The sequence below is a fragment of the Nycticebus coucang genome, chromosome 13 (assembly GCF_027406575.1).
Source record: "Nycticebus coucang isolate mNycCou1 chromosome 13, mNycCou1.pri, whole genome shotgun sequence".
Lineage (NCBI taxonomy): Eukaryota > Metazoa > Chordata > Mammalia > Primates > Lorisidae > Nycticebus > Nycticebus coucang.
In genome coordinates this window covers 3,882,094-3,906,395 of record NC_069792.1, presented here as the reverse complement: position 1 = coordinate 3,906,395, position 24,302 = coordinate 3,882,094, and the positions used below count along the sequence as shown (strand labels likewise).

The 24,302-nt window shown below is 41.4% G+C and overlaps 1 protein-coding gene and 1 non-coding gene across 2 annotated transcripts in view; both read left to right on the top strand.

Annotated features, from left to right (window-relative positions):
• Positions 1 to 520: 520 nt before the first annotated feature.
• The window catches only part of ST18 (ST18 C2H2C-type zinc finger transcription factor), a 109,979-nt gene continuing 86,197 nt past the window's right edge, over positions 521 to 24,302 (top strand). Inside the window, exons 1-4 of the mRNA XM_053559461.1 lie at positions 521 to 544; positions 1,250 to 1,353; positions 8,535 to 8,589; positions 10,671 to 10,701. Coding sequence (XP_053415436.1) covers positions 8,535 to 8,589; positions 10,671 to 10,701 — 86 coding nt within the window. The 5' untranslated portion in view covers positions 521 to 544; positions 1,250 to 1,353. The remainder of the gene's footprint in view (positions 545 to 1,249; positions 1,354 to 8,534; positions 8,590 to 10,670; positions 10,702 to 24,302) is intronic.
• On the top strand, positions 5,891 to 5,997 carry LOC128564096 (U6 spliceosomal RNA). Its single transcript, XR_008373983.1, has one exon. It is a non-coding gene; the product is annotated as a U6 spliceosomal RNA (small nuclear RNA).

Below are 24,302 nucleotides of genomic sequence, written 5' to 3'. Positions count from 1 at the left end.
GCTACTCCCTTATGTGATTCAGTTCTTTATTGGCAATCTTTGAGAAAATAAATGGAAAATGTATTGCTAATAAATACATAACACGATAGGGTATTAGACAAAAAGCCATTACTTTCAGGATTTAGAAAGAGCTTTGTTCACCAGTGTGACTGTTTTCCAGGATCTTTTGTTTTAGGTTAGTGTATGGTAAACAAAGGGGAACAGGCAGGTGGAAAGCTTCAGAACTCTTTCTGAACAGAGAGTGCAGCCGAGGAGGCCAAACGCATTTGTGGAGAAAGCATTCTGTTTTAGTTGCAGTCAAACACAAACTAAGAATTCCCAAGCTCCTGTGCTACTTTCTGATTCTTACAGCCCATACAGTAATCTGCGCTATCACTTTATCTCCATTTTTTCCCCAGAAACTACAGTTGCTGACTTGAGTTGAAGAAGCATCTACTTAATGTCTGGTCAAAGCCTACAGGAAATACAGAAATCTATGGTTGAAAAGCTGGGTGCCTCCATAGACTATAAAAGGCAGGGCGATTAGACATCTTCTGCGAGGAAGGTTGGTAGCATGTGTTTTAACATACCGGAACTAACTCTGTGAATGTGTCGATATCTGGGCATAAATGGGTCCTGTCCATTTATGCTGTGTGCACTTGCGCTGAACTTACAAGTTTTCTTTTAGGGGTCAAGTGACGTGATGAAAACAGATGCTGTTTCCATCCCTGGGAACTAATAGAGGTGATGCCGCTCTGTGTATTATGACAGAGCACAGAGTGAACCAAGGACAAATTGTTTCCTTGGAAAGCAAGTTACATCCCTGGCAAAAAAGGCTGGTAGCATTTTATGATGGCCTCGTGAAAGAGAGCTCCAAATGACAAAAGGCTACAGTTTGAATCTGTCTTTTTGTGACTTCTTGAGTATCGTATATTCCAAATCTTGCCTCAACTTTTTCTTTTAGTGATGAAAAATAAAAATAATAGGAGTGATCATTGAGTTGCTCTCATCTAATTTCCCAGCTAAATTGAAGATGTAATAGGTAAACGGACAGGTTGTTTGGTAGTCAAGACATAATGGATTTGGCTTACCTTTCAAAATGGGAAAATATTTGTCTCACTGATGCAGAAGTTTTCATTCTGTTTGTAGTATAGTCCAAGCAAACCGCCAGTGAGTGTCGGTGTGCAGTGGCCGCCCACAGGAGGGTTTGTGCTGCTCAGTATCAGCCCAGACTGGTAATGCTTTCCTCTCTTATTTTCTGTCTTAAAAGAATGAATTTCAGGAGCTCTCACTAAATCAGACAAAGACATTCAGTCCCTCTGACGGAGCAGGGCAAACTGAGTGGGCATACAAGTTACCTGGAGAAAGAGAGAGGTAAGGTGACACTTTTATTCATTAAAAAGTGGACGATTTCGCACTGTATTTCTGTGAGTTGCTATTCAGATCGTTTGTTAGGACTCAGTTTAGAGTTGTGATTTTTGTCCGAGGCGCAGACATTTAATAATCAAAAGTATTAAGCAGTTTGAGCTTACAAACTATTCTGGAAAATCGATGGGTATGTGTTATTTGTTCGCCTGGCTTTGCCCTTAAAGAAAGGTCCATGGTCAAGATAATTTTAAAAATCCAATTTGGATTCATTCCTATTAGAAGTTAGTTTGCTTACAGATTACTAAATACGTGGTGTGATGATGTTAAAAGCACTATAGATGACTCCTTTAGTTAATTCCTGCAAACACTGAAGAGTAAGGGGTTGGGGTGTCCTTGAGTGAAATCTATTTCACATAATGCATCTCTGTACGAAGAAGCTGGGTTTCCAACACTGACATATTTTGCAATAGATGCATCTCAAAATACCAGCAAGAAAGAAAACTTAAAGGCCCTTTTACTGTGTTACTTGCCCTGAGTTATCCTTCAACAGGACATGTTAAATATATATATATATATAAAACCCTCTCTCCTAAATCATAAAGCTGACAATTGCCCCTGATTGTCACAAAGCTGTGACTCCGAGGCTGTGGTATGGCAACTAATAGAAATCCTTGGCACAAGTCGGTCACCTAAGGGAATAATACAACTATTTGCTGAAGTCGTTTGGCAACAGGACACCAGCATGTGGCTTTGGTTTATGTTCAGTATCACCAGTTGTGCAAAGTTGCAGGAGGAGGTCTGCAACAGCAGGGGGAAACTCAGAAATCAGAACTGAGATCAGAATAAATCCCAATTGTAATGCTCCCCAAGTTTGTCTCAAGTCTAAGAATTTTTTTTTATTAAGGTACATTTCCAAGTGACTTAAAGAATCACCTCATCTGTGAGGAATGCACTTCCCTGCGGCCCACGAAGACCTATTTCCTAGAGATCTGTGCTTAATCTGATAGCAGACGGAATCTGCTTTTCTTTTGAGTTTGGTACTTATTGGGAGACCAGGAGAAGTGTCATAAATCTAAAAGGCACACATCCTTAACTTCTTCTTCTTTCTGTGCAGAATCAAAGATGGCATAGTAAGAGATGTACAAGACAGAGAGCTGAAATCAAGACCAGTGTGCAAATGAACAGGGGAAAGTCCAAAAAATTATACACGTGTCCTCATGGCTTGTGTAAAAGCATGTTTTTGTTAGAGTTTAGAATTTTTATTCTTTTTTTTTTGGCTGGGGCTAGGTTTTGAACCTGCCACCTCCAGCATATGGGACCAGCGCTCTAAACTTTTGAGCCACAAGCACAGCCCCGAGTTTAGAATTTTTAAATGTTTACTTTCTGAATGTACTCCTACCCTTCCTGAGTAATTAACAAATATATGAAAAGAAAAATGGAAAAATGGAAAAAGGGGAGCTACAGAGGAAAAAAATACTTAAGCACTCACTCTTAGAGGCCTCTCCATAAATCAGGTAGGCTCCTGTATTTAGTATTACAGCTCATTTTCCCCATAATTTTTCCTTGTGTAACAGGCAAACATCCTTGTTGCCACTGTGGGCTGATCCAAAGCAATGTTTAAAACAAAATGATGATGGGTGGCGCCTTTGGCTCAAAGGAGTAGGGAGGTGGAGGTGGCAGGTTCAAACCCAGCCCCGACCAAAAACTGCCAAAAACAATAAAAATAAAAAAATAATAAAGCAAAATGATGCAACAGCCATCACATGAAAGGACCTTGATGTGGGTCTCTTTGTTCTTCAACCTGGCCAGATTTCATGGCACGGTGCTGGCATCAGCCAGTAGTCTCATTTTCCGGGCTTAGCCTTTTCCAACTTCCTGAGTTTTTCTTGTCATTTTCTTTAAAAAAACAAAACATCCTGGTTTTTGAAAAAGAAGGATACACTGATGGAGAAATGGTTCCTCATGGAGAGGACCCTATGATCTTTCCTCAGCAGCCACAGAACTTTCTGTCACATTGGAAACCACGTCTCACAAGAGTAGCGTGACATGCAAGCACCCGCCTTGCCAGGTCGAAAATCTCAGGCGAGGAGCACAGTAAAGTCTTGTTAAAAGGCAGATGCCTGCGGCCCTAAAGTACGTGAAGTGCTTCTCAAATCCTAACTAGCTATCTGCATGAGACATCTACCTAAACAGTGCTAAGATGAATTGTATAAGGATTTTCAGAAAACACCCTCAAAACATTGTGGCCACCATGGCTTTCTCTATGACTATTAAGAAATTCAAGACTCCTTACAAATGCATATTATAGGTATATATTGGCTGAGCATGGTGGCTCATGCCTATAATCCTAGAACTTTAGGAGGCCAGGGCAGGAAGATTGCTGAAAGCCCAGTGTTCAAACCCACCTTGGGAAATAGTGAAATCTCATGTCTACCAAGAAACAATATATATAAACAAATATATATATATAGCTGGGCATGATGGCACTTAGAGTGAGCCAAAAAGATGGCATAAGCCTAGGAGCTCCATGCTGCAGTGAGCTATGATAATGCCACTGCACTCTAGCCTAGGTGACAGAGTGAGACCCTGTCTCAAAAAAGGAAAAAGAAGTATATATTGAGATTGCCAATATTTAGAGCTCTATTGAAAGGAGAAACTGAATCTCAACATCACCAAAGGATTTGTTATATCCAGATTGTGAGAAGTGATTAAATATTAACTTGGCCAGTCACAGTGGTTCACACCTGTAATTCTAGTACTCTGGGAGGCCAAGGCAGGAGGATCTCTTGAGCTCAGGAGCTGGAGACCAGCCTGAGCAAGATGGAGACCCCCGTCTTTACAAAAAATAGAAAAATTAGCTGAGTATTGTGGCAGGCACCTGTAGTCCCAGTACACAGGAGGCTGAGGCAGGAGGATCACCGGAGCCTCGGGGTTTGAGGTTGCTGTGAGTTAGGGTGACACCACAGTGGCACTATATTCCAGGTGACAGAGTGAGACTCTGCTCAAAAATAATAATAATTAATAATGAATTGATAAGTAAATATTAACTTGGACAGTTGTGCTCTAGTGATTGGCCTGAGTGAATGTAAGCAAAGTCGAGTTTAGAAATTCTGTGTCATGCTCCCTGAAACTCTCCTTAGCATGAAAACAGCAATTATAGGACTTTCTCTTCAGCCCCCAAAAAGGTGCCATATTTGTGCCCTGGGGCGATGTGATGAGACTAGCTCTTTGGACAAGTACTAGGGAATCACTTTGTGTACCTGTGCATAGGTCTGTGGGCATCTAAAGATGTTAAGTGAGGGCTTTCCAAATTCAACTACACAGTTAATGTTGTGGTCACTTCCCCTCCCCATCTCATCTCTGCTAATTTCCATTGTTAGTTCTTACAAGTTCTTCCTCCAAGTTTTGCTTGTTGGCCTTCCTTATTTTATAAATTTCTTTCTCTCTTTCCATTTCTCCCTATACTCACTCCTCCCCCACCAGAAAACTGGAGCATGAGCCTTTTTAAAAGTGTTCTTGTGGCAGGTACCTGTAGTCCCAGCTACTCCAGAGGCTGAGGTAAGAGAATCGCCTAAGCCCAAGAGCTGGAAGTTGCTGTGAGCTGTGTGAGGCCACAGCACTCTACCGAGGGCGACATAATGAGATCCTGTCTCAAAAACAAAAACAAACAAACAAACAAAAACAGAAGTGTTCTTCTGTCTTTATCATGAATTAGAGACCCAGTGAGAGCCATTTTCCCTCCTTTCTATATAAACATACATAATATAGCTGTACTTAGGGCTAAACCTAACTTTTCTTGAAGTAATTTCATATTAGATAAAAGTAGTAAAGTTTATTTGGACTATTCTTATCCACATTGAGAAGCAGATTGTCGAAGTAGGGAGGGCACCATTATTTGATCTCAGACAGTATCTGCTGCTCTTATTTGTCTACAACAAGGAATGAGGTATGGAAAAGACCCTAAGAAGCCTGGAGATGGATAGCATTTTAAGATATAAAACCCTTGTTTTCAGAAAAAAAGTATTTCATTAAGTTTTACAAAATTAATTGCAGACTTATCAGTAGTACTGGGGGCTTAAGCAGTGAAGATGATCAAGTCTCCTTTTCCAGGGGAAAAATAACAAAGTCCCTAATAAGCAGCAGAACTTTAAAGATGGCACATGTTATATCCGTCAGTTATATCTGATCTGAATCAAGTCGTGATTATGAACCTCTCCTATAATGCTGGAAGAAATTGAAAGGATGGTAATCCCCCCGCCCCACATCCCAGGGCCCTAACACAGCTAGAAATCTCTCTCCACTTTCAATGATCTGTTACCTGAACAAGGTACTCACTGAATAGGAGGTTTCATTTTACAAAAGTTAAGTCAATGTATTATTTATTGAGGCAATTTCTTCATTTACTGAGGCAATTTACTGAGAACAATCAAATGAAGAATACAGCAAAATTTCTCCTTCCCTAAATAAGGTTCTACAGAACAGGGACCTACTTTTGAACTGAGACCTGTGAGAACCATCTCCTGATGTTAAAACTCTCTACCGCGTGCTCACTTCGGCAGCACATATACTAAAACTGGAATGAGACAGAGAAGGTTAGCATGGCCCCTGCGCAAGGATGAGGCGCAAATCCGTGAAGCGTTACACATGTTTTAGCTGGGCGTTGTGGCGGACGCCTTTAGTCCCAGCTACTCAGGAGGCTGAGGCATGAGAATCACTTAAGCCCAAGAGTTTGAGGTTGCTGTGAGCTGTGATGCCATGGCACTCTCTACAAAAAAATAAAATAATAAAAATAAAACTCTCTATCTCCAAAAAGAAAAAGAAAAATGCACGTGCTTTGGATTTCTGATATTCTTATTCCCCAGTGAGCCATGAGACATGACCAGACCCTGAACCTGGTAATGTTTGTTCTTCAGGTGACAGAAAAGCAAGTCACATAATCGGGCGTGTGTGGTGGCCTGACTTTGGTCTTTCTCACTCCTGGGTCTCGTTACCCTGGAAGACTTAGTTTTATGAGTGAGCTGTCAGTCTTTTAGATTGTTCCTGTAGGATACAGGATGTGTGTCACACCAACAAGAGGACTGTAGCCCAACAAAACACAGGATGAGGTTAGCATTCCAAGCACAGCCGTGAGTCCATGAATATGTATACATTCCTCCCAGTGACTTCTGCGGGGACACTGCCACCTGGGGCCTGGAGTAGTGACAAGACAGCCAGGCCCTTAGATGGCTGAATTGCAAAATAGAATTAGGCTTCACGCTCTTGTAAAGGAAGTTGTGTTTCCCATGCTTCTGAAACTTTTCTATGAGCCTGCTGGCACTCTGGGCAGTCTGTGTTTCAGTTTTGGTATTGGAGTGCAACCTTCCCTTGTCTTCAGGGGAATTTTTCAGAGTCATTGAGGCTAGTTCATGGCACCTGTGTAGCAGAATTACAAAAGACTGGTGTTGGGTGGGTGCTCACCCCCCCCCCCCGGGAGCCGCTTCCTTAGAAACACTGGATGGTTTTCAGCACTTCAACCCTCACATACCGCTGATCTCTCTTAATCTAGTTATTCGTTCAGCACATGGAGGGGCGTTTGTGTGAGTTGAGCCACTTTGTATGCATCGGAGATACTCCTGGGAGGAGGAGGATTTCACAAGGCCGTGCTCACCATCCTGAGTAAACCAAGCCATTTTAATCTTAGGCAATGTCACATCTGTCATAAACTCATGTGGTTTGAAAAGAAAGAAAATCGACAGGAAAAAAAATCACCTCTGTTTTATTGCTTTTTCTTATTGTATAGTTTTAAAATATTCATAACAACGAACCATTTTATTTAGACTACAGCAACTGCTGTTCAGCTAAAGCAGGGAACACTTTTTGTTTGCTAATTTAAAGGCAGTTCAACAATTGGTATGGTGTTTATTATGAAATGATGACAAAGGAGTTCTGGTGGTTTTAATAGTTTTAGTTTAGGAGAGCTGTTGTTAATTTTGTCTGTAGTGTTGCAGGTGAAAAAATGCACAATGGATAAATAGTCTATATTGGTTTAATCGAACATAATATATAGTGTGTTCTGGAGTTGTTTGTCTCAATAGACTATAGTAATCAAAAGTAATGAACCTATTATGTGCAGGACCTTGGAGAGCGTCGAATGGCAGTAAAAGTGTGGCACATAAAAGGTTTATTAAAGGAAATTAAAGTCCATCATTGCCACACCTGCTCCCCTATTATAAGTCTATGGCAGGTCAGTGCCTTCAATCACAACTCAGCCTCTGAGAGCAGGAACACGGCTCCCATTACCATCGCAGTGGCACGGCATCCGTGCTGGTGTCAGGATTTAAGGATGGGAGCCACTGAGCACGCCTTCTGCCTGCCTCTGATTTTCAACAAGCAAAACAACTTATTTACATTTAAGACTTCCTTCTGATAACACACAGAACTGAATTAAACTAAGAGATGATTAGCAGATTCTAGTGAATTGAATGGGTGTAGTTGGGTCAGACTCTGAACACAACAGGCTTTTAAAGTCTTTGCATCCATCCCGTTGATCGAGGATTTGATTACATTTAACACATTTAGTCATGATGTTTTAGGAAATTTGATACTGACACACTTCACTCAGACTTCACCTTCCTTATACATTTGGATGATGATAACCCGTCTTTACTCTGGAATTCTAAGACTAAATATATGTCATTGTTGTTAATCAAAATTTCCACGGGTATTTCTGGAAGCATCTTCAGAGGGTCACCTTTATGTTGCCTGTTTACACAGAAAATCATTTTCCCTAACTTAGAAGGAGGTATATATCAGGAAGGCAAAGAAATGTAAACAATTCAGGTTTCAGTAAATCAGTCTGAAATTCCTTGGTTTGGCCTTTGAGATTTCATTCGTGTCACAGCCACTGTTAATCATACAATCCTTTTCCTCTCTTTGTAATGCTGTTTGAATCCACTAACGAACAAACACTTGTGGACAAGAACATCTGCCCCCTGGTCGTTGTTCTCTCTGGTTTCCATCATCTGTAGATGCATTTGCAAAGCTGGTGGTATGCGAGGGCAGCCACAGTTATACACCTGCAGAGCCAGAACGTGATTCAAGAGCATGGAAGGCTACTCTGTTTTTCACAGTGACCTTCAGAACTTCTAAGTACATGTTTTTGGCCAATATCAAAGGAATGACCTCCGGACTTTGTGCTCATGTTACAGATGGATGCAGAGGCTGAAGATAAAACGCTACGTACTCGCTCTAAAGGAACCGAGGGTGAGTTTGCAACCCTGTGCCCACTGTACCATGAAATATGGAGTTCCGAGGCTTGGTCCCTGATGTGCAGTCAGAGTGATTACAACTTCCTCGGGGTTTCTTTTTTACAAACCGAGCCAAGATGCTGGATCCTGGCACTGAGGAACAAAATGTTTTGAACCAGGAGCTAACGGACTCGGAAAAGTCCAAATGATACATGACGCTAATTTTTACAAAATGCAACCCTGAATTTGAACATCCTGCAAAACAGCATAAGGTTCAGCGATAGAACACTGCATGATAAAAATGACCTTCTTCTTTTTTCACACGATAAAAGCGACCTTGAATGACCATGGGAAAAGACAAATTGGTAGTTTATTGCCAAAGCAGGTTTTGATTTTTATGTTACCTGGGTTGGTGGTTCCCAGTCTAAACTTAGTTCAAGTAAAATGATGATGTTTGTTTTTTGACTGTCTCTGTTGGGAATTTCCTGCAGCTCTGCAAAGTAATGTTTGGAAGGTTTAACTTGCCGGTTATCCCACTCTTTTTGTAACCAACAGATGGTAATGTAATACTGAAATATAAACAGGCCCTTGATGATCTAAACATCTGGAAAACAGGATTGACTGGCAATAATACCCCTCAAGGAAAACAACTTTTATTATAATTAGCTATATTTTTGTGACCCTTAATTCTAAATGGAAAACTGTAGGTTCATCACAGCCTCTCAGAACACTCCGAATAGCTGTTCCCGCTCCACCCTGCCCTTTCCAGGCTCCACCTTGCTCAGGAAAGGCCTAGTCCCTGCCGTGGCCTTGCACCCTGTGGGTGGGTTTTGAGATGTGCAGCCAACAGCAGCTAACCAAATGGAATGATTTTGTTACCTGTATGTTTGCATTGTAGTCGAGGTAATTAATTCCTGTTTGAGCAAAGTCTAGAATCCAAAAATTTTTAATAAATTCAAGGATAATTTTTTTCCAGTTAAAATGTAATTGTCATTATCATGAGCCATGGTAGGTAACTGAAGTGCAAGAAAATAAGGCCCTTTTCTCTACCCAAAGTTTTATACTGTATTCTTGTCCAGTTTTCGTTTAAATCACTTCTAACGTGATCATATTATATAACCTACTATTTGGAATGTAGTATTTCTAAACACTAACTTTTTATGTAGCAAATTTCTCGATAAGATATGAGATTAAGGAAAGCAATTTGTTTAATTATTTAGGATAAGCTCACACCTGCCATAAATAGCCACATTCTAGAACTGGTATATTTGGATTATTTCAATTTCTTATTTTGGCTTCTAAAAGCACACTACTCTGTCATACTTTTCAAAAGTAGGTCTTTTAATTTGCAATTCTTTTGGACTTCAAATTCTTCTGGCACAGGCATATATGCCCTTAAATAGAGCCAAATGTTCTAGAAATGAAACAACTGTTTTCTCGGGAAGCGTGAGTAATCTTTAAGACCACCTGTTGTCTCTCTCAATATGCTGCTTATCCTTGTTTGGGCAGGTATTTATAGACATGAACTTGGTTAGTTCCCATCACTTCAGTCAGAAAACTCTAAGCTCTTTTTCTTATAATTTTTCTCATTTTTAAAAGGTTATTGATACTAACATGGCTGAGGACTGTCTCGCCCTTTCCTATATGTGGGAGTTTATGAAATAACATCTTGGGACATAATAAGACTTTGCCAGTTTTGTTCAAAAATACTTGTTAATATCAATAAAAATGTAATCTTGAGACTCTCTGGTATAACTCCCTATTACAAACAAAATGCATTTTAAAAATATGTAATTTTTCAGTGCATCTCTAAGACAGGTACTTAGAAAGTCTCGTCTATGACCTCAAAGCCCGAGGGCCATCCAGGGCACTAAACTTAGAGTTGGTTTGTTCTGGGACATATTCATTCATCCTCTTATCTCCAAAGAGCTAGGACAAAAAAGACCAATCCACCCAGTGAGAAAGCAAGTGAGGCCTGCACTTGCCACTCAGGGGTCCTTAGCTTTAAGTGGGTGAAAAGTTTGATCACACAGTTTGGAAAATGAGTGACTAATCAAGTCTTTTTCTTTTTCTTTTCCTTCTTCTTTTGGTCACCAGTGCCAGTGGGTTCTCTAATCCAGGAACTCAGGTAAGATTTGTCCTCTGCTACTTTTTCTCATATTACTTGGCTTTAGTTATTAGAATGGTTTATGCTCTTTAAGCCTCAGAATCCTTATTGTAGCACAAGGAATATAAGGAATAGGCCAAAGGGCGTCTTTCACTTAGGCTCTGAACTCCACGCCATAGAAGCAGAGAAGAACAGCTGTGCTAATGACTGATTCAGAACAACTCAATCTGACCTAGTGGTTTAGTAACAAGACACTGTTGTCCTGTAACGTGGGTCACTCCCCACTTCCGTCCATGCAGTGGGCACTGGCCCTCTCTACACACCTCGGACGCACTTGGATTCTGAACAGGTGTTCAGTAAAGAACTGAGTTGTCATCCGTGAACCTGATCAATGAGCAACCCCAGATCCTGAGTTATGATTCCATACAATCACCACATTTTTTAGACTAGACAGAAGGTAATGTGACCGATAGCTTTGTTTGGGGTCTGTGCATTTCCACCTTAGATAGTGTACCTACATCTCAGGTCATATCCTGAAAATTTCACCTTAGTAGAGTTTGCAGAATAAATTCCAATTAGATTTTCTTTCATGGAAACTTTCTCAAGGTATAGTTAAAAAATAAAAGGTACGTTTTCAAAATGAAACACGTGCTGATGATACATTTTCTGTCGGGAACAAGATGCTCTCCTGTCTATTCTCGAGGTGTGGTATTGCCAACCCAGGAGGTCCAAAGTCCACCATTTAATTACCTTTTTAAAAACAGCAGTCGTCCACATGTATTCCTAAGGGAAATGTCTGAAAAATCAAAGGTGTCTAACAGTGTCTAATGCACATTAAATCGATAAGGTGTGCATTAACAACGTACACAGTCCTTCTCCCCGGCCACTGTCTTGTGAGTCCCTGAAGAAGCACAGATTGTGTTGCCCGCCATTCACCCCAGCATGGCAGGGTCAGGAACACCCGTCTATTGGAACTGAGGCCGGGGCTCTTCTCTGTGGACGTTTGTTGGTGGGGAACCCATGGCCCTGCCTGTGTGGTCAGTTTCTTCACTCAGAATTTTAATTTTGAAACTACTTTGATAGGAACAGGACATACAGTGCAGCCCTATGTTTGAACAGAATTAAACTACTGAATTTCCTGGCTCATTTAAAATTCTTGCTTTTTAAATCTGCTGTCATTTAAAATGCCTATCTTTCTGGAGACTTCATGTTTCCTGTAGAATGATTGAGAGTTTATTTTTATTTGTTTTTATTAAGTCATTTGTACATAGATCATAAATACATTTATGCCATTATGGGATTCGATGTGTTGATTATTTGTACAAATTGGAGAGCTTACGTCCTACTAATCGACATAGCCTTCACCTCATTTACCCAATTACAGCATTAAGACATTTGTGTTCTACACCTGATAGATCCAACTTGTACTTCCAATATGCTCCATAGGTGTGGTCCCCCTACTAACCCTCCCTCTATTGACCCACCCCCCTTCCCCTCACCCTCCCCTTCCCTCCTACATCCTGGGCTATAGTTGAGAAGTTTAAAATGATCAAATGCTCCAGGTGGGTGAGATGTTCGCAGTCACCTGGGGCGGCATCTTTGCTGCTACTGCAGAAACTGTGCCGCTGAAACTCGGCTGCTCCCCTGGGAAAGTAACAGTCATGTCTTCTCAGGGAAGCAAACCATTTAGAGGGAGAAAAAAAAGACCTTTTTAGTGATGTATCTTGAAAAGAAAACTTTAAAAAAGATAATTTTTAGCGAATTAATATGTATGCTTTGGTCTAAGAAGAAATATCTAATTCATAGAGAAATAGGAAGGAATTGGCAGAGAGAACCAAACTTGCAGGAAAAAAATATTTACTGTAAATTTTATGGAGAAATAAAATTACTGTTTAAGCATATTGTTAGCATCAATAATTATAATGAAACTAATATTTATTGAATTTTAATTATGTGTTGGACATTCTTGCACTTTATCACTTTCTTATCTCACTTAATCCTCATAAGAACCTTATAAGGTAGAAACTATAATTATTCCAATTTTCAGATGAATAATGTGAATATAAGCAGTTTGTATAACTGGTCCAAGGTTATGTAACTAGTAAGTCATCCAGACCTCTGATTGAAAGGCCACCTTCTCAGCCACCAGGCTGCGCTTTTAATCACACACCATTAATATTATTGGGGATGTAAATTAAAAAGTTATTGTACATTTAAGCAGCTGGATTTTTATAATTTTACATTTTAACCCTTGCGGTTTATCTTTTTTTAAATTTATTTTTACATATACATGTGTTTATTAGGTTTCCATTTTTTGCCTTCACAAAATTGAAGAGGCTCCAAATTTAATGACAATGACAATGTTTAAGATAAGGATTAGAAACAAAAACCTTGTAAAGAATGAACGAACATAAATACATTCAGAAAAGAAATCAGACAATTGCTGCATCGAAATATTAAGCAATATATGGTTTATCTTTTTAATATCTCAGCTTTCTTAAGTTGAGCAAAGAATACATTTTAATAAAAAATGATATTGTTTCCTACTCTAAGTCTCTAAAACTCATTTTTTGTCAGATATTGTTTTACCTAATTTGTTGTTAGGGTAACTTGGCAAGCTGGAAAAATTTATAAACAAAATTAATTTGCCTATTTTTCTTTAATAACAACCAGTTTATAAAAGTCGCTAACTGATCATTTTAAATATTGTAAGTATTTGTGTTTCAGGGAATGACCTTGTCTGACTAGGTCCCAAGTCGTTTCCTTAGTGGCTAAATCTGACCGAGACACTGGTCCAAATTATCATTCTATATAAAAAGCATTGTGCAAAAAGCACCCATCTGTGTGGGGAAAAGTACTGACTTATATTGAAGCTTGCATTTTTACTATCAGTTTATTTTTTGCAACTTTTTCCGTTTCCTGCAGATTTATCGTGATCCAGATTCACGAGTGTGTGTCTTAATTCTGAGCCTCTTAGGAAACGTGGCATGTTTTCTCCAGCAGAGAAGTCGTGGCTGTTTTGTGTGGCACAGGCACATGGGCGACTTTATTTAGTTCTTTTTAGAATGCATTGGAGATGTTATTGTTTCTAGGGAGACTCCTTACAAAAATACTAATACAAATGAAGCTAATTTAAATATACTGTATATTGTTCCTGACACTAATAAAAATTGATACTGACATTCTCATCTTCTTATTATATTCTATGTCAGCTACTATCATCACCATTAAAAAAGCAATTTATAACCCCAGGCCCACCTTTAATCATATTCCTTATTAGCATTTTCAGTTTCTCCTCTAACACAATTCAGGTTACAGGTGGTGTCGAGAAGGCTCTCTGGTGTCTTTCTGAATCATGACCACTGCATTAGCTCTGCTTTTTTCTTTTATTACTATTATTCTTAATCTGAACCTCTTGCCGTCGCATCCCCTAATATTGGTAATTATCTCACGCTTTGGCAAAGTGCTTTACGTCAGTCTGGCCCTCTTCCTTTAATTACGAAAATATATTCTAGCCTCTGAAATGACTTTCTTATGTGACTACTTAGAGAGGCAAATGAATCAAGGCTCTTAAGTAGACAAGAGTCAAATCTCACTGTCCCTTTCTGGTCTTATTGCCGTTTACCAATTTGTTGGTTTAAGTGTCATAATGAAAGCTTTATTTATTATTATTTTTTTTTTACTATAATGAAAGCTTTAATTCAGGTGTCTCTTTTACTTGATTTTATTCCATTATAATTTCTTCCTTTATTTAGCACCCTATCATTTGGTATTTTCTTATAAGTTTTAGAATGTTTTTTTTCTTTTTTTTTTTTTTTATTGTTGGGGATTCATTGAGGGTGCAAGAAACCAGGTTACACTGATTGCATTTGTTAGGTAAAGTCCCTCTTACAATCGTGTCTTGCCCCCCAAAGGTGTGGCACACACCAAGGCCCCACCCCCTTCCCTCCTTCCCTCTCTCTCTGCTCTTCCTTTCCCCACCCCTCCCTCCTTCTTTCTCTCTCTGCTCTCCCCTTCCCTCACCCCCACCCTGTCCTTAATTGTCCTCATATCAAAATGGAGTACATTGGATTCTTGCTTCTCCATTCTTGTGAAGCTTTACTAAGAATAATGTCTTCCACGTCCATCCAGGTTAATACAAAGGATGTAAAGTCTCCATTTTTTTAAATGGCTGATTCCATGGTGTACATATACCACAGCTTGTTAATCCATTCCTGGGTTGGGGGGCATTTAGGCTGTTTCCACATTTTTGTGATTGTAAAGTTTTAGAATGTTAAATATTTTAAGAGCTCCCCAATCAATGAGTTTTAGGTTTAATAACTTTTTTTTTTTTAAAGTTTATTTATTTATTTATTTATTTTGGCCAGGGCTGGGTTTGAACCCACCACCTCTGGCATATGGGACCAGCACCCTACTCCTTGAACCACAGGTGCCGCCCAGGTTTAATAACTTTTCATCCTATGTGAAAATGTGTGCGATAGATTCAGATGGATTTCTCTTTTTTCTTCAATCTTATTTCATTTGCTGTAGTTTTCATATCAGTTAAATTCTTGATTTTAGTACTTCATAGTTTTCCCTTTCGGAGAATTAAGTTTCCTCTAGTAGTCATAATTTTATTGAAACTTATTGTATAAAAATGTCTGGAGATGGGTTAGCACCTGTAGCACAGTGGTTACAGTGCCAGCCACGTACACTGAGGCTGGTGGGTTCAAACCCGGCCTGGGCCAGCTGAACAACAATGACAACTGAAAAAAAAATAGCCGGGCGTTGTGGTGGAAGCCTGTAGTCCCAGCTACTTGAGAGGCTGAGGCAAGAGAATTGCTTAAGCCCAAGAGTTAGCGGTTGCTTTGAGCTGTGAAGCCACAGCACTCTACCAAGGGTGACATAGTGAGACAGTGTCTCAAAAAAAAAAAAAAAATATTTTTTCTGGAGATAACAGCTAAAAAAATAAATAGAAACTGATTTCTAATAGTTAAGCGTTCCTTAAAAGTTAAAGGAAATTAAGTTTTAATCATGAAGTTGGGTAAAAAATGCTATAATTTCCAAATGTGGGGCTCAGTGTTTGTTTTGGATATTTGATAGTATTTTAAATAAATCTATAAATAAATCTACAAATTAGAATACAAGAAACTGATACCTTAAAGGAAACCCATTCTTCCTATTAGCCATTATCTGGGTGATGGAAGACTGATAACCCAAGAAGGTGCTGGTGAAGTTTAATTTAGACAAAGAGAAGTGTCCGTCCAAGGGGTAAGAGAGGCATCCACACCATTCACCTGTCTCCCATCATCCTTGACCTCGCTCTGCGGAATGGTGAAGCCCCACCTGGCTGAAGCACTCCAGAGAGAGATTATATATTTACTGGACTGTTCTCACTAGAGTAGAAATGTGTCTTAAAATATATTGGGGAAACCTTCAACAAGAATGAAAACAAAAAGGAGCTTGTCATTTAACAAGAACACTCAAACTACAATGCCGTTTGTATTTACACTGCCTTTTAAAACGTTTAGCATTGAACTTGCATTGAGTGGCCCTTCAACAGGTGCACATTGGACAAATTTTCCAAACAATATGCACAGCATCTGATTGGATCCATACAAGCCCATAGGGTAGTCTGGATGAATAACACTACCTGCATTTAACTCACAAGCTGAGTTTAGGGAAGTCAAGTGCATTATGCTCAGTCTTTGAGAAGCAGCTGAACCAGACTCAGAGCACAGGTCCTATCTGCTGACCACCCCCACCCCCGCCTGTACCTACTGCAGCCGCACCCTATTGTCCACCACCACGGCAGGCCCCAGAATTCATTTTATCATCCACATTTGGGGGAATAGTAATTTAAACCTTATCAGTAAATTAATAAATCAGGTTGGAACATATTCTGACCTACAAACAAACTCTTTATCCCTTACGTTGACAATTACATAGAAGCCACTGTCCTTTTCTTCTAAATCATTTCATATGGATTGATTGTGTGATTTTTGAGTCACGTTTAAGTATCTAGAAATGACACACATATCTGCCCTTTTGGGTTTTTTTATTTTGAAATGGCACTAACCAGGTGATGACGTTGTACTTCAGAGACTGATTTTGCAGTGTGGGCAGCATGAATCATTTAACCTTCACCTAGGCCAGTAGCAGTCATTTAGAACTGAGCTAACAGTGGAATCCTGTTCCCTCATAGCACCCTGAAGGGTTGTGTTTTCTCCAGCACGTGCCTCCTGCACATATGGATATAACATGCATGTGTGTGTTTGGTTTATATATACATAACTATGGTTATGCCAACACATGTAATAAAGTATAGTTTATATGGTGAATGGTGATTGAAGGACAAGGTATTCCCTAGATTAATTATCCATGTTCTTTTTTTTTTTTTTTTTGAGACAAAGCCTCACTCTGTCGCCCTGGGTAGAGTGCTGTGCCGTCATAGCTCATAGCAACCTAAACTCTTGGGCTCAAACCATGCTCTTATCTCAGCCTCCCGAGTAGTGAGAACTACAGGTGCCTGCCACAACGCCCGGCTATTATTTGTGTTCGTTTGTTTTGAGGCAGGGTCTCATTCTTGCTCAAGCTGGTCTTGAACTCCTGAGCTCAGGCAATGCACCTGCCTCAGCCTCCCAGAGTGCTAGGATTACAGGCATGAGCCACCACACCTGGCCTTATGTTCTATTTTTAAAATCTAATGTCTATCTTTCAAAAAAATAATTTGGAGCGAGTAAATAAATATCTGCAGAGTTAAGAGACTCAGAAATAAAATAATAAGAAAATGTGCTGCACTTTCTTTACTGCTTTTTCACTGTGTTCGGATATTATCACAGGATATTGGTGGCCTCTGTCAACCAGTGGGTTATAGAAGTTAAAAATCTAAGGTGCTGGAAATCAGACGTTTTCTAAAACTGCAGCAAACGCCACCACTGCAGGCTGCGTGCGAGGATTTGCTTGACTAGTTGCTGTTGGGCTGTCAGAGTGCACCTACAGAGAAAATTTTTCCTGCCTTTAGCTTTTCTTTTCTTGTAACAAATCTTTTTACACGGCAGAATTCACCACTCTTGACTGAGGAATGAATGTTTCCTTTGATATTTGAGCTTCTGCATCAGTGTAGGAGTAGCTATTGCAGTGGATATGGAGTTCATGGCATTGGCCTGGAACGCAGGAGATCAGGTCGTAACATCAGGTGAAGCAAACAGATGCTCCAGGCAGGAAGAGGGGAGCCCCTCCTAGCGCGGGGCTCAAAGGTGGCCCCAGCCTGTCTACTCCAGTAAAAAGCAGCATTCCCAGGGTGGCTCCTAGAAATGTAGCTGCTCAGGTACCCTTACCTTTTAACACCATCTAAGAAATTAACCGGTATTTGAAAGTTTTATGTGTGTGTGGTGTTTTTTTTTTTTTTAATTTCAGGTTAATAGAAGAGTAAAAACGATTAGGTTACTAATGTGAAACCAATGGAAAAAACAACCACACACCCACAGGAGAGAAAAACACTTTTAAATTCAAGGGGTGTTTGAAAGTTTGAGAATTTCCAGCCTTGGGGACCATAGGTTCATCTTGGAAAAGCGCTTCCCGCCATTGCTAAGTTTCGATGATATGTAGGTCAGCAGAAAAGCCAAAAGTCTGGGTTTCTTTGGAATTATCTTGATCTGTGAATTATTCATAATTGTTTGCATTTCTATTTGATGAAGAATGGCAAAATACCAAACAAATTATTTTGACAGTCGTGTAGCAAAAAGCACAACCTTTGATCTTCTTCCAGTCTTTGTTTTTACCTCTTAGAGGTGTTTGAAATCAACCAGACATTTCTATTTTTCATGTGTCATTAAAAGAAAGGTTATGTAAGGATGCTTTTTAAACACTGTATTTTATGTCTCCACCAATAACTATATAGCCATGTACATTGTGTTCTCTGAGCATTAAATTATGGTGTCGCGAGCATAATCCAAAATTTCTGTCAACTTCCATATGTCTGTCACACAACTCCCTTGCAACTCTGATTAGGAGGGACTAAGATGATACGACTCCTTTCAGCTCGCTCTGGCATTTTGCGGCTTGTTCATTTTCTCACCCTAATGTCCCTGAGCATCTCCAGCGCAACTCAAAATGACTTTAGACCGTGTCTGGGTTCTCCTCAATCCTCCTTGAAGGAATTTATTAACTTTAATCAGGCCAAGCACTGTGGCTCACGCCTGTAATCCTAGCACTCTAGGAGGCCAAGATGGGTGGATCCCTGGAGCTCAGGAGTTTGAGACCAGCCTGAACAAGAGTGAGACCCCATCTTTAATAGAAAAATTAGCGGGGCCTTGTGGCACCTATAGTCCCAGCTGCTACTTGGGAGGCTGAGGCAGGAGGATCAATTGAGCCCAAGAGTTTGAGGCTTGCTCTGAGCTGGGCTCACTCCAGGGCATTCTAGCCTGGAACAGAGTATGACTGTCTCAAAAAACAAAACAAAACAAAAATACTTTTGTCATTAGGCAGAGCAATTTTTTTCATGCTGTTATCTTTTAACTAAACTATGTCTATTTGAAGTCCCATTTCAACGACATTAGATGGTTGCAAACATAATGCTTCTGCCATCTTGTACTTTTTTCCCTGTTTAAAGGATGAACTGAAATAAATATGTTCCACAGTGTGGACAATCCACTCCCTACAGCCCAAATGCTGTGTCCATTTCAATATTCCACAGTGGATAACTTGTAACTGCAACCCTCACCTCGAGTTTGACTGGTTCGTGTGGTGGAAAGAACACAGGGTTAATAGCAGCCCTGGGTTCTGGGGCAGTGTCACTGACCAGCTGTGTGGCCTCGGGGAAGTGGTCAAGGCACGTCTTGCCGCCTTTCTGACTCAGGAAAGGCTGTCTGCGTAGTCCCCCGCCCACCTCAGAGCTTACCCAAATGTAACCTCTTGCTTTATTCAGCCATCTGAATAGGGAGTTCATCTTTCCTTTCATCTTCTCACTTGCTACCTTTCACTTGGGGTTTTTCTTTGCATCTATTTTTCTCCTTGTTTTTTTTCAACCCCCCTAAAGTCTAAAATAAGCCCTCCCCCTCCAAAATAAACAAGTTTGTTCTTTCAGTTTCATCACCACCCTATTTTTTGAGGAAATCCTGTGCCTGGAGTGCTTTTCATGTTATAAAATGCTCTTCCATCTCACCTCTGTTACAGGCTATGTCTGGCAAAATTCTTCCCCCGTCTCCTCCCACATGGGATTAGTACTAATATCGTCTCCGCAGAGGGTCCCTGTGACCTTTCAGCCAACTCATACTTTTTTCCATTGTGTCCCCAGAGTAATTCTTCACTTGTCTGTTTCAAAGCACCTGCTGCTTTGAATCGTAGCTACTTTGTAATTCACTCTGCCTTGGTCCACCCATTCAGAAGGACGCAGATTCTCTGGCTTAAGTTTACCATTTGGTTAGGAAGACAATAAAAAAGAAACAAATCACACAAAGAAAACTTGAAATGACCATACAAAATTGTGCCTTTTTTATATTTTTAAGGACAAGGGATCTATTCTACTTACCAGTGTAGGCCTGTGTATGATGTTGCTTAATGAAGATTTTATTTTACATTATCTAGCCTTGTTTCTTTGGGGAATAAATGATGTAGATAGTAATTTATTGTACAGGCATTTCTGTTGAACACATCAATTCCCTGTAACTGTCTGTAAAGTGCTGCAACTTCTTTCCTTCCACATTTTTAGGTTCCTTTACTTTATTTCTCTAATTTTAAGAAAATTTTATTTCATTGTGTTAAGAACAGCCAACATGAAACCTATCGTCTTAATAATCCAGTTTTGTCCTTCCAAAGCCAAGGCTATTTAGGTAGCAAAGCTTTCTCCATCCCCTCATCTACAAATCATCCTGCTCCAGGCTTAGCCCTTCTGACTCATTTCCCTATTATCAATAAGGGTCTTGTCCGTATGTGTGTTTTATTCAAGTGTCAGGCATCAAGGTGAGAGGCTCTGATTCTGTCAATGTCTCCCTTGGTTTCATTGGCTCATTTTCAATCAGAAAAAGAAAACTAAGCTGGAAGAGACACACACCCGAGCCAGGCCTGAGCTGCTTGTAGGAAAGGACCAGCCCTGTGAGGCTGCAAACTCATGAGTGTAGGAAGCAAAGCTACTGCCGGAACTGGAGAACACGCAGAGGGCTGGGAAGACGCCGGGCCAGCGGGCACAGAGCAGTGCAGACAGCACAGCAGAACGGCCGCTGGCCAGGATTTTCTTTAAGGCCCGTCCCACCCCACGGGGAGTCTCAGAGATGGAACAGGGGACTGTGTCTCTAGAGGCTTGTTGCAAACTCCGGGCCAGGGAGCAGCACCTGCCTGGGAAAATGACTGCAGTGTGCCCTAGGGGGCGTTCTCTCTGCCTTTCCCCAAGCGACCCTGGTTTTTTTTTTCGTTTGTTTGTTTTTGAGACAGAGTCTCACTACGTCATCCTCCATAGAGTGCTGTGGTGTCACAGCTCACAGCAACCTCAAACTCTTGGGATCAAGTGATCCTCTTGCCTCAGCCTCCCAAGTAGCTGGGACTACAGGTGCCCACCACAATGTGTGACTATTTTTAGAGATGGGGCTCTGTCTCTTGCTCAGGCTGGTCTCGAACCTGTGAGCTCAGGCAATGCACCCACGTTGGCCTCCCCAGTGCTGGGATTACAGGAGTGAGCCACCACCCCTGGCCTTGACCCTGTTCTTCTAGCTTGCTTCTCTGGGGACAGGGTGAAGTGATACTCCTTGATTCATCCAAGTGCTCATGGTCCAGAGCCTCTCAGGACCCTGTGTCCCTGTCACATGTGGAAGCTGACAGGGAGCCTACAGTCTGTCCTGTGTGTCCCTGAGCTCTGTGCTCCTTGAAGGGAGGGGGTAAGACTCACGCTCCATGGGCATTTTCAAAGAACCTTGGCTTCTGACCCTATAGGCTCCCCAACTTCCTCCCACCTCTTAGTTTTCATTGCTGGCTCCTCAATATTGCTGGCTGTCTCTGAACACTGGACTCCTAGATCCTTCATCCTCTGTGCTGGGGTTCTTTGGTGAGCTCCTTCAGGCTGTCATTACATTTTTGTGGGAGTGAATGTACATCCTCAGGTCTCCTCTCTGCCTTGAACGTCAGAATTGTAACCAACCACGCAGTCATCTCCAAACAGATCCCTGAAGAGTATCTCCAAGTTAACACATCTAGAATTAAAATCATCCCTTTCTACCATAAACTGATGTCCCACTGCCTTGCCACGTCAGTGAGTGGGGAAGAGAAAGCCTTGGAAGCACCCGGACTCCCCATCTCATGCCCCACATCTGACCTGCCCACATGCTCTGATGGCCCTGATTGTGAATAAATCCACAGCCTGTTTCTCTCCCCCCATCTGTCACCAGGCCCTCAAACTGCCACTCTCCACCAAGCTCCTGCAGTCTCCTTCCCACAGGCCTCGCTCCTCTTGTGCAATCCAATCAGTAACCCCCAGCAGGCTTCCCTTTCCTCCAAAGTAAAGCCCAAATCCTTCCTCTGGCCGGGCTCCCCGTCCTCTCACTGCCTTGTCCTACCTGGGGTTCTCGCTGGACCCCAGACCCGCAGCCGCCTTCTCTCCTCATCCTCTGCCTGGGATGCTGCTCCCCACATGGCCGCAGGGCTGCCTCTGTCAAGTCTTTGCTGCAAGGCCTCCAGAGCCTCTCAAACTGCAAGATCCCGTCCCTCAGCTTTCTTGGTTATTCTCCTTCTGTTTTATTTTTCATGACAAAAAAACCCCCAAAAAACAAAAAAGAAAAACACCTTCGGACATGAGGTCCAACTACTTCCTTACCTTGCCTATAATTTAAGTTTTATGAGCACAAGAATTTTCTTTCTTTTCTTTTCTTTCTTCAGAGTTTGGTTGTCCTTGTTACCAGTGTTTGCTCTTTCCACCAGAGGCCACTCAGGCCTCCAGGGAGGAAAGTAGCACAGACAGCTCCAGGTGGCTCCTGCTGCCACTGTGGAACTCAGGGCTGTGAGCACAATGGGTTCCACCTTCCCACGGGAAGCACATACTCTATTTCATAGTCAGAATTCACCAGGAGGGAGAAATGGCTGAAGGCACTCTAATCACAGAGCAAACCCAGTGTCAGAGCTCATCGTCCCTCTGGTGACTCTTGTGAAGTCTGGACACAACTCTGTTGAAGGACTCGCACAAAAGCAGGAGTTTCCTACCTCCTTGATAACATCCACGGCACCTGTACTAGTGCCTGACACCCTGGTGCTTGTGAAGAAAACCTGAATGAATGTGTTCTGAGTACCACAGAAGGCACTGGGATGACACAGAGGAACTCATAGATTTTGAAAGGCAACAAGATAGAAGTCATGAAAACGCATTATGATAATTCCTATAAAATAGATTTGCATGAGGGACCACCACGGAATGAGCGCTTCATTCTGGCCGGGGGTCTGAGCTTAAAGGCTGAGAAAATATCTGCCCAGGGAACTCCTCCTGACACAAAGCAGGCGAGATGAGTTAAATTAGAGTGCTTGGCAAACCCTCCCAGCCACCTGGTCCCCGGCTGGCTCCAGGTTTAGGTGCCTGGGGGTCACAGAAGAAATGGCAGATGAGATGGGGATTGTCCCTCACGTACACAGAAAGCACAGTTCTCTGAACTGCTTTGAGCCCACTTCCACTTGCCTATGATTAACAAGATATTCCCATATTTTTAAAAGCAATGAAAAATCATAAATCAAAAGAAGGCCTGAAGTCTTGACATCTAAAGGTCTTCAACTTTTATAATTTTGTGCTTTCATTCATTAAGGCTTGATGTTCAGTTTCTTTCTATATCTAAATCAGGTACAAGGTAATTTCTTGGCAACACAGTGGACCAAGCCTGCAAACAAATTTTTGAACTCATGACCCTTAATGATCTTGAGAACATTCTTGTAAATCGTCACACAGGAGACCTTCCAGAAGACTATCCAACCAACCCATGGGTCAGATGGCAAAAGGAGTCTCCTGAGCCCCTCTGCGCCCCGAAGTGTGGGCTGTCTTCCTTTAAATATGTCGTCTTACTTGGTCACTAGTGCCTTGAGCCCAGTGCCACATGGCTCAGAACCGTGTTACTGGCTGCTTTGCCATTCTCGGGGAAGAACAGTTGTATAATAATCTGAGAATGTGAGGTATTAAAACAAAAAGGCTACGTGATGGAAAGTTAAACTAGGATGAGAGCACTGGCAAAATGGTCACTTCGGCCTCCACTGGTGAATCGAAATATTGGGGCACCCCATCAGTACCAAGGAGTCCAGGACGGGGGCCAGCCTGCCTGGGAGGGGCAGAGGCAGTGTGGGTGCCATCTGACCTCCAGGTGCCTGCAGCTCCCCAGGGGGTCTGGAAGACGGTTGGCCCAGGTAGTTGCTTCTCAGTAGCTCTGGAGTCACATATGAAGCAAGGCACAGGTAGACATGGTTAGGGTTATAGGACATGATACGTGGAACTTTCTGGTTTCGCTTTTAGTCGAGCACTTCTAAATCAGGTTATTTCTGATTCAAGTTATTTCTTACTCAGTGGGATATTTGGCTGCTGAAGCATGCACAGACTTGTTTGTATACACATATGTGCAAATGCACAATCACACATAGAAAGATGTATTGCACACACATCAGTAGACATGTAGTTATAATACTAT